Genomic DNA, 10,977 nt, shown 5'->3' with positions numbered 1-10,977 from the left:
TAACTTCCTCTGGTACCATTTATATCCACTCTCTGCACAAACAGCTTAAAGCTTAAGCTCTATTTATCTAAATTTCTTTTGGCACCCTCTTTGCAGCCCATGTATGCCCCACATTTGGCTTTGACAATTATTTTAATGTTCTGCCTTATTTTCTGCTTCATACAGGCAGAATCCTGGGAAATAAGCACTTTGCCCTGGGAAGAGCATGTGCTTTGCTAAAGATGGATATTCTGCAGAATGAACCACTGCCACAATACACATTTGTGTTTGGCCTCTGAAGAGCTTTTTATACAATGAGTTGATAAAAGGAAAGATTGATTGCCAACATCTCAATAGTAAGCCCTAGCAGAAAGATACCGCAGAGAGTGCCATGGGTACTCTAAGGGGTCTGTTAATCAAATCCACTCCTTTATCTACAAAAGAATCTCAGGCTCATCACCAGCCTGGCTATGTGGTACACAGAGTTTTCCACCCTCGCTCCATCCATTCTTTAAAAGACATGTGGGAGACAGTACTTGAGTTGTAGGAGTCAAACCCGCCAAACACAGCTCCTCCCCCAGAGGACGACTCCCACAGGAGATATATAAGGGGCATCCCCAAAAACAGACTCATGGTTCATCTGGTCTTGTCCCCTTCTCCTCTGCAGGGCCAAGGGATCGCCCGGAGTGCTTTACCCATTAAACCTGGGCTTTCCAATTTGGTCTGATTCGGTTTATTGTGATGGCGGAGAGGCCTTCAGGAGGCCTAAAAGTTATCACTGACTTTATAACAATTTTAAAAAGATACAAATGATTGTGGGTTGGTGAGGCAGCTCAGAGGTTACAGGCACACTGGCTGCCAAGGCTGATGACCTGAGCTCAAGGCCTGGGCCCCGCATAGTGGAAGGAGAAAACTGACTCCTCCCAGCTCTCCTCTGACCTCCACGTGCACCGTGGCATTACATCCCCCAAGCAAATGCACACACACTCATCCACACAAACAGCTTAAAGATTTTAATGTTTGATTCTACAATTGACAACTCTATTGTGTTCCACTGATCCATATCTCTGCACCCTAATTGCTTGCTTGCATTCTATCTTTTTTTTTTTTCTAGTGCTATGGATCAAACTCAGAGCCTCGCATGTGCTAGGCAAATGCTCTACCACTGAGTACAGTCCTGCCCAGAGTCACAGTGTTTAAATCACTTTGGCTTTTCCACCACAATTTGATTACTCTTCTTTCATCCCAATTAACTTTTCTTTTTCAAAAAATATCTTGGCTCTTTAATGAACCCATTGTCATCTAGAACATGATCATTAACTGCTCAATTCTTATTAAGTTTAATCTTAAATTGTTTTGGTTTTTGAAAGAGGGTCTCACTGTGTAGTTCTGGCTAGCCTGGAACTCACTATGCATACCAGGACTCACAGACATCTGCCTGCCTCCACCTCCTGAGTGCTGAGGTGAAAGCATGTTCCACCATGCCTACATCTGACAAAAGCATTTTATACAACATTTTTGTTCCATGTTTCTCTCTCTCTGTGGTGATATAGAAGGGGCAAAACCCCTCTTTAAATGGGTCAGGCAGTAAATGCTGTAGAACCACACAATCTCTGATAGTTTAAATAATCCAGCCATTTCTATTGCATCACAAAAGCATCTGCAGATGATATTGTAAGTGAATGAGCCTGCAACATTACAAATACAAGCCAGCTAGGGTGTGCTATCAAAAGATAGTTGAATAGCCGTAGAGAAAGATCACATTTACAAAGGCACCTTGGATTCTGACTTTGTAACATATTTTCTAATATTATTTTCAGTAAACTTATTTTTATGAAGGCAAACAAGTAATGTTAACTGTCCAATATTAATAGCAATGACTGTACTTTGTATCCTTACACTATCCACAGCTCACTCCCTAGTGATAGTGCTGATGGCTTCGTTAATGGAATCTACTTTTCCACCCTCAAATATAATGTGATTTTTAAAAAAATTGTTCTTTATCATGGCCAACCCTCAGCGATGATAGCTGTATTGGATAGCTTTTACAATACCTTCAGTTTCAGGCTGTTTCATACTGAAGTCATTACTCCTACTGTTGGATCACAGTTATAGACTAACTGAGTGCTCTAAGCCATCCATCCTCCCTCCCGAGTCCGCTAACCGTTTTTTGCCGAGTGAACACATTCCAACTCTTCTCTTTCAGTTTTTCAAATCTCAAAACAACACAGAAGAAAATTCTTTCTAGGACTTAGAAAAAACTAAGTAGGAGATGGAAATTTCATTTTAAGTTTTTCAAGGTGTTTTCCTTTGAGATTTTTCAATAAAATAAATCATGGAAATAGCTTTTGAGTCATAAATGTAAACTTCATTGGAAGTTGAATGTTATAGAGAGACTGACAGTGAAAAAATTGAAAGAAAAATAAATTAGTAAAAGTAGTGTGAGGATAAAATATGTAGTACTTATTTCTGAAAAGCCTTGGTCTAACACTTAAGCATCATTAAAATATGTATTTGAAGTTAAAAGTTAATAATTATCTATGCTTACTTATAAATATTTTAAAACTTTCTTTAAATCAGCTTCACAAAGGTACCAATGAGAGCTGCAGACTCCCATTCAGGTGGAAAATGATTCACTATTGGTACAGAAGTTAGGATTTCAATTCATCCCAACTTTTTACCTTGAAGTTCACCTTCAAGAACAAAATGAAACAAATGCAATTAGTATTTCCGTGTTTACTTACTTAAATTCCCAGGAAATTTCAAAATAGTCCAGCTGTAAAAATATAACACACATTTAAAAAGGGGCATACTCATCACGACATAGGGAATGTTTCTGCACAAGAAATCACAAGATCCTGATAAATAAAAATACTTCAGGCAATACATTGTAAATATTTTCATTTAATAACATACAAAATGATATTATTGTTCAGCATAGACTTTTGTATATAAACAGTATAAAGAGCTATAATCATCAACTTGAGTTAATGTCAAATATATGCCATATAATTATTTTTAAAGTGAGACTTATCGATTCTAATTCAACCAATTCAAGTATTCATTTAACCAAAGCAATAACCTCTTGAAAGTTTAGTATTTATAATTTTAGGAATTTTCAATATGATTCACAGCTCTGATCACTACTGAATTCACTGTACAAATACACTTATCAATTGCTTTGTGGCTTATAATTAAGAATGACTGATCACCAAAACCCCTTAACCAAAGAATCACTATAACTGTCTGAGGCAGAATCTCGGTATGATGAATATAATAATGGCCAGGAGTTTTTTAACAAGAATATAGACGTTTTCACTTTCACAACTATGAATTTGGTTTTCCAAAATCTAGTTCCAATGTCCTGCATGTAAATCTTTCTGCAGAGAAAGAAACAACTTAATGGGCCTCTAGAGAAAAAAAAGAGAGAAAGACAAACAAACAAACAAAACCTTCTTTTTAGATCTTAGTTAAAAAAAAAAAAAACCACTTGGTATAACAGGTACCAAAAATGACTCAAACTTACATAGCAATATCCTTATATTAAAGTTTATTGGTTAGCTAAAGATTAAGAGGCAAGTACCTCATAATACTTGCTTCTGATAAAGCAGACAGAATGGTATGTTAACTGCTAGGGCAGGATAGGAAAGAAGCTGGGCCTGGCAAATGTTTCCACTGAATCTACAGATGGATGAGTATTTTCGTTTGGGGCTGTTCAGCAGTGTGTTCATGGGAGGGACAGGAGGGACTATTCACCCACAAGGGGTTTCCCAGGGCAGCAGGACAAGGGCCTGACTGCTCCAGGAAGGTAGCTTTTCCTTGGAAATCCCTAGGGCACTCTGGGACCATGGAAGTATAGGACACAAAAACCAATGTATATCAAAAGCCAATCCATCCTAGAGTCCTTTTGAGTTATTCAATTACCAGCTGGGAGTATGGACTCTAGCTTCTTTAAAGAACACAGATAAATATCTGTCTGCAAAATGCTCGTGAGAGGTCAAGACATGAACCTCAAGTTCATTGGCTCCATGTTCTCCCAGAATAAGGCTGTACTGTGTTGGAAATCTTATGAGGCTTTTGGCCACTTTCCAAATAAAATCTTAATGAATACACTGAAGTCTTTTCTTGAACTCTCTAATCCCTTAAACCAAACAGCTAAACTGAGGTTGTTTCACGGAACTTTTGTTCCACTGGAAAACATGGGAGGGTACTTGCTATTGTCCAGAAAGATCAAGTGAAAACAGTTCACTCCGTGCCGATGATGCTGCCTTCAGGGAGACTTCAGAGAGAAAATCAGAAGCAAACGGCATGGCCAGCAGACCCTTCAGCACAGGCTTCTTGGTAATCTCAAGTGAGAAGCGCAGACTCTTTCTTAACTCAAAGTCAGAAGATTCTGAAGAACTTCAACCACAATTTCATAACAAAAGTGATACTGCTCCTGTACACACACAAACGGCACAGCGGTGAGTAAGCAGACACCAATGTCTCATTTGGGAGAACACATCTGGAATCTTTTTCAAAGAACAAATGTTTATCTACAAATACTTGAGAACTTCTTTAAGCAAGTATATATTTAAATATGAAGAACATAAATAATCCAAAGAAATGTGTTGGTCTAGAACTCTTTAACAGGCAAGTATCTAAACAGAAGGGAAATGTCAACATCCATTTCCTTGTGTCTTCTCTAGCTAATTTAATTCTTTAAGTCCCTCATGTAATTATAACATTTCAAATGTATACAATTGCTATATAAATATATAACCAAATATATCCCTAATTAGATATACACATTATAGATAGTATACATATCAGTTCAGAGGCAACTGTTTTTATTACAAATATTCCCTTTATTTCTCCCTGGTGATTACAAACTAATCTGTGAAATAATAAATAGACAGAAAGACAGATAGAAGCAAGTACACATTTCAAATTATTGTCTAGAAACTCAGTAATAAAATTAGATACACTGCTTACCCAGCATGGCCTCTCCCTTGCTCTCTGAGTAACCCCATGAAACAGATTCCTTTGCTGGGAACCTAATGCATTTTATCAAGATTATCAGAACAAAACAACTCCCCAATGTCCACCTGGAACAGTAAGAATGAATGCAATCCCAAAGGTAAGAAGAACATTATGAACTGTAAATGTTACAGTATGCTATCTTTACCTTGACTGCTCTTATTAGGGTTATGAGAGGAGCACCTACCTTTGTTTGGATCATGCCTTGACGCTGTTTTCTCATCTGGGTCACTATGTTCAGAATGTTGAACTGAAATAAGATGGCAGTAACTGAATTATCCAGACAGTGGAGAAACACAGACTCATAGATTGCCAAATGAGTACTCTATACCTCTTTCTAGTGAAAAGAGATGTTGAGATGTAACCAGAAAGGTCTCTTTTCCAGTCACAATATACATTTTTTTTATTTTTTAGCTTTTTATTTATTTTAAATTTTAAAAAAAATCCAGTTTGAAACACAATTAGAAATACAACATTTTCAGTATATTTCTAAGTAATAAAACAGCACAGCATAAAAATTTTCATTCCAGTGGTTTATGTATCTTGAATTAACTTTTTATTAATACTTAATATACTAAAAAATTGCTTGAAGAATTTGATTGTTATGAAGATGTTTGAAAGCACAGCACTGTAGTTTTCTTTCTGGGTAAGTGGCATACTGCCTCCACTTCTGAGCCTGAGTTTATCTGTAATTAAAACAGGTAAGTTCGGTTTCTTTCTTGTTTGTTTGGGACAGAAACCGTTATAACAATACACGTTTTAAAGCCCAGCCTAATGGAGGAGGACTTGTTTTAGCAGACAAGGGCAGGGAGGAAACCATCACTTATGAGAAGAATGCTCCCAACGGAATTGCCCCTTTGTGGAAGCAGCAGTGGGGTTCTGGTTGAGCACAGCAGACCCTCCTGGGCTACATGTGCATGCTGTCTCCTATATAAAGAGAGACCTTTGGCAACAGTCACTAAACATAGCAGTGTGCACCTGCACAACTAGAGGTGGCCAGTGACTGCAAGTCACAAGGGTCTGCTATTAGTCCACCAATGACATGAGTCCAAATGCTTGAAGAATTTAGGAACTCTTACAGCAACTGGACTCTGGTGGTGGATCACTGCTGAGAGTGACCAGCTGAATAGCCTATGGACCGACCAGCTCAGGCACAGACAATTCATCAGGAAACTTGGTGTGGTGCAAGAACAGTACAGGCATACTAACATGGTCATGCTAACATAATATCTTAAGACTTTTCAACCATAATTCTGCATATTTTTATTTTAGTGTGTGTGTGTGTGTGTGTGTGTGTGTGTGTGTGTGTGTTCATGTATGTGCAGGTACATGTACATTTAGAATCCAGAAGTCAACTTTAGGTCTCATCCCTTAGGAATTGTCCACCTTATTTTTCTAGGCAGTTTCCTTCTGGGACCTGGGGCTCATCAATTAGGCTAGGTTGGTTCATCAATGACCTTCAGGGATCCACCTGTCTCTGCCTCCTAAATGCTAGGATTACAGTGAGTGACATCATGTGGGTTCTGGAAGATTGACCTCAGGTCCTCAAGACTACATGGCAAGCACTTGAAGTGACCGTAGCTATTGTTTTTCAAGGTGCTTTATGCATTCAAGATGTATGGCATTTCTTGGATACATAGTTTTCAAATATTTTCTCCCAATCTTTAGCCTGCCTTTCATCTTCTCTCTAAGATCTTTTGTAGAACAAACTATAGAGGAATTAATCTGGAAAATAAAAAGGAATGCATATTGAAAAGAAAACAATAAATCTATTTGCAGATGCCACAAATCATCTTTGTAGAAAATGGTAACTAACTCATAAATAAGACTCCAGAATAAATGAGCTTGACAAAGTCACAGGATATAAAATCAACATAAAAGTCACTTGCATTTCTACATTTCACTTTTATTGCAATAAATATGTGAAAACTGAAAGTTAAAATAGTAAATTTACAATTTCCTCAAAGAAAATGAAATAGAATAAATTTAACAAAATACATAATCTATATTCAGAAAATTGTGGAATACTTACAAAAGAATGCAAAAAAAGACCTAATAAATGAAGAACTATATAGTATGTTCATTGACTTGCTGATTAAATACAGGGAATTCAATACAGTCATATATAGACTTCAAGTAATTTTTACCATAATCCCATCAGCTTGACAGAGGTTAGAGACATATCTGGGAAGAAGAAGTCTTAACTGAGCAAATGCCTCCATAAGACTGGCCTGTGGACAAGTCTGGGGTGCCCTTTCTTTGTTGGTGATGGACATGGGAGGGCCCAGCCTGCTGTCATTGTGCCATCTCTGGGCAGGTTGGTCACGGGAAGCAAGCTAGTAAGCAGTACTCCTCCTGCCTCTAGTTTCAGGCTTGAGTTCCCGCCCTGATTTCCACCAGTGATGTACTGTGTGACGTGGAGCTGTAAGCTGAAATAAACCCTTTTCGCCTCAAGCTTCTTTTTATCACAGCAATAGAAATCCTAACTAAGACACAAACTAATCATAAAATTTATATTGGAAAACAAAGACTCTGAACTGGCTAAGACACTTTTGAAATGTAAGAATAAAGTGTAAGGAATGATTTTATCTAATATTAAATATTTTGCGTAGTTACAGAGATCCAAAGATTGATACTGGCAGCAAAATAAGACACACAGATCAATGTAAGAGGCTACAGAGCTAGAATAGCCCCATGGGAATATACTAAATGATTTTAAATAAAGGTATATCAGCAACTCTATATAGGAAGAATAATCTTCTCAACAATGGTCTTGGAACAACTGGTTATCCATATCCAATAAATAAATAAGTTAAATAAATCTTAACCAAAACTTTATGCTTTACATGCTCAACATGGAGTATGGATTTAGGTATAAAATATAAAACCTGAATTCTTGGAAAACAGTAGGAAGTTTCCTCAGGATCTAGGTTCCTAGAGTTGACATTTGAAACATGATGCACAAAAAGAAAAACTAAAGCTAAGTAATTAAAATTAAAACATTTATCTATTTAGAAGCTTTTAAATTATAACTTAGTGTTAGGTAAATTATGGTCATTAATCTGCAGTCCTCAATCTTAATTTATTGATGGCAAAAGCAGCTTTGCTGAATTACCTTGTCAAGAAAGGACACAGTCTTCCTAGTGTGGTTGTACTGGTCAACAAAAGACGGAAGTGATTGAGAGGAACTGAGAACTAAAAGAGGTCACATAAATTCTACAGGAATTGAGGCTCCTCATATAACTGAGTTTTATAATAATTACTGTTTGTATGTGCTAAAACCACGCTTGTATTATTTACAAAGATGTGCTGGCTAACAAAGCAAAGGGACCATTAACTTAATGCCATTCATCATAAGAAGCATTTATACAAAAATAAGAGAATTATTTTATAGACATTAAATTAGAAAGCCAACGAAAGCAGATATTCAGCATTTCCCACGTCAATGCTGGGCAGGCTTCTACAAAATAGTATTTGAATTGCTAACAGTAAAAACCATATATAGTTGTCAAAAAAAAAAAAAGGTTAAAACTGCTCTAATGATTTCTTTCTTTCTTTGAAATTTTGGTAAACAGATGGCAAAAGACAGTTATTTCTAATGATGCTCTAGGCTGATAAATTTGGGAACTAGCTAATGACAGAGAGTGACACCAATGCTGCTGAACACGACTATAAACACCAACAGGGATTCAGTCGGTGCATGGTTGATAGGAGCACGATCCACAGAGGAGAGAGTTCACTCTTGTCAAGCTGTGCTTGCATTGATGACAGATGCACCTAGTTCTTTTTTTTTTTTTTTTTTTTTTTTTTTTGGTTTTTCGAGACAGAGTTTCTCTGTGTAGCTTTGCGCCTTTCCTGGAACTCATTTGGTAGCCCAGGCTGGCCTCGAACTCACAGAGATCTGCCTGGCTCTGCCTCCCGAGCAGATGCACCTAGTTCTAAACTAAACTCAAAGCACTGCAGCACAAATGTGACTTGCAGCTCATATTCTGCAGGACAAAATTCAGGCATTTAAATTACAATGACAAAAAAAGATTCAAGGCTTTAAATCAGAAGGTAAGTCAACACACTGCTTCACCAACAGTTCTACTCTACTGACAAAGCGGAAAGTGACCGCCAATACCTTCCAGATGAGACCGTGGTTAATACTGCTACATATAAGTTAAATGGCAAGAAGGAAAATGTGTTTAATTTTGGCTTATTCTCCCCATTGCATCACAGTTCTCTTCATTACATCAGCTGGTGGTTAACAGTTACTATATGCTCACAATGGGAAAAAAGAAAAAAAAAGTTTTGCTGAGAATATTTGACAAACTCTTGATGTTTCTTCCAGACAAGAACTAGTTTGCTCTCAACGTTTTAAGGGGTTTTAACCTAGCTTGATTAAGTGATTGTAAATAACAATAAAAAGACGGTAAAAATACTCTCTTATTTTTATATCTGTAGGGAGCAGAGGAAGAAGCCCTGTGTGAATGGAGTCTTGAGGAAATGTATACTGTTGACACAGGCATGGACATGCCAAGGACCCTGAGTCCTTCCCCAGACTTAACTCTCTGGTGACAACAAACAAGGTCTAGTGAACATAATTTCTCAGGCGAGTAGACCATGGCATCAATAAGAACATGAGTTACTAATACTATGGAGTCCTACACTTCTTATTTTCAGCCACAGTATTTCATCAATTAGAAGCATCATTTTTTCAGTGTTGGACATCACACCTTGAACATGCTAGGCAAGCATCCACTACTAATCTACAACTTCAACCCAGACAAAGCAACACTAAGAAAGAAAAACTACCAAATAAACCATAGAAGATCAGTGATAACAGGTATTTTAAGTATAAAGAAGCTATTATGTGGGGGGAAACAGTGTTGCTTAGATTGGACAAAAAAATACATAGCTTTTACAGCTGCTACAGGAATATGAAACAAGGATAAATATGCGTAAATCACTTCAGAACTTGTGATAGATAATACATGTGCTAACAGCATTATACCAGCGTATTGACTGCTAAAGGATAAAACATTAGTTCCTAGTTAAGCTTTCAGCATTTTAGGACATTTGTTTTTTTGGTTTTTTTGGTTTTTTTGACTAGCCAATTTATATTCATCATTCATAATGATGTTCTGAGTTTGTTTCGGACAACTCTGCCATTCTCATCCTCACTTGTACAACCTGAAGGTCCATCCTTAAGTGTTCAGACACGAACACACAATCAAAAGAGTGAAATGCTAGCAGATAGGAGAAGACTCATCTTTCCCTAAGGACTGTTTGCCTGGCTCCTCCTTGACCTTCCACCACAGGGAGGCCTGCCTCTGTTGGAGTACGACTGTGCAAAGCCTGAACTCCAGTAATTTACCTTGTCCCACAGGAAGATAACTGCAGGATACACCTGCCAGGACAAATGGCTCTCAACCTGTCAACCTGTGACTGAGGCAAGGACTGTCACATTCCCTATGGGCAGCGTAAGAGCTGCCTTCTACGGTGCCCGCACACTAGGCAGGTATGTTCCCCTCCTCAGTGCTGCAGCACAGAATAGTTCAGGAGGTAAGTCATTGTGCCACACATCTAAAATCACATTCTCAATCCACTTAGTAACAGTAGAGGACAGCATAACCACCATATATCAAACTCTGTCTCTCACACCTCCGTTTAGGAGAAAAGTAAGGGACTGCTAATGTTTGGCTCATATCCATGCGTATTTCTCTCCTCATTTTATGTTAAAACTGATTTGAGGGCTGAAGTTGAGGATGAGCAACTGATATAAAGTCACCCAGATCTAAAGCACACAGTAAAATTGGCAGTTAAGCCTAGAGACCTCTCATTAACTCTGAGCTCAACATTTTTTCAACATGCATGCATGCCAAATTTGTTCACTAAAAGCAAGCATACTTCACTGAAATTACCTAGGAAAATACTAAAGCCATAAGTGGCACACAAAGCAAGGAAATGAATACATACTTACGGAGGGTCCATTCC

At 37.7% G+C, this 10,977-nt stretch overlaps 1 protein-coding gene across 1 annotated transcript in view; it reads right to left on the bottom strand.

Moving 5' to 3' along the window:
- Positions 1–2,863: 2,863 nt before the first annotated feature.
- Positions 2,864–10,977, bottom strand: part of Ptpn20 (protein tyrosine phosphatase non-receptor type 20) — an 89,124-nt gene continuing 81,010 nt past the window's right edge. The window contains exons 10-11 of the mRNA XM_059274132.1: positions 5,186–5,248; positions 2,864–4,417 (exon numbers count right to left, since the gene is read on the bottom strand). Coding sequence (XP_059130115.1) covers positions 4,352–4,417; positions 5,186–5,248 — 129 coding nt within the window. The 3' untranslated portion in view covers positions 2,864–4,351. The remainder of the gene's footprint in view (positions 4,418–5,185; positions 5,249–10,977) is intronic.

The sequence above is a fragment of the Peromyscus eremicus genome, chromosome 9, assembly GCF_949786415.1.
Source record: "Peromyscus eremicus chromosome 9, PerEre_H2_v1, whole genome shotgun sequence".
NCBI lineage: Eukaryota > Metazoa > Chordata > Mammalia > Rodentia > Cricetidae > Peromyscus > Peromyscus eremicus.
The sequence above is the reverse complement of the archived record's forward strand: the minus strand, read 5'-3'. Positions and strand labels throughout refer to the sequence as shown.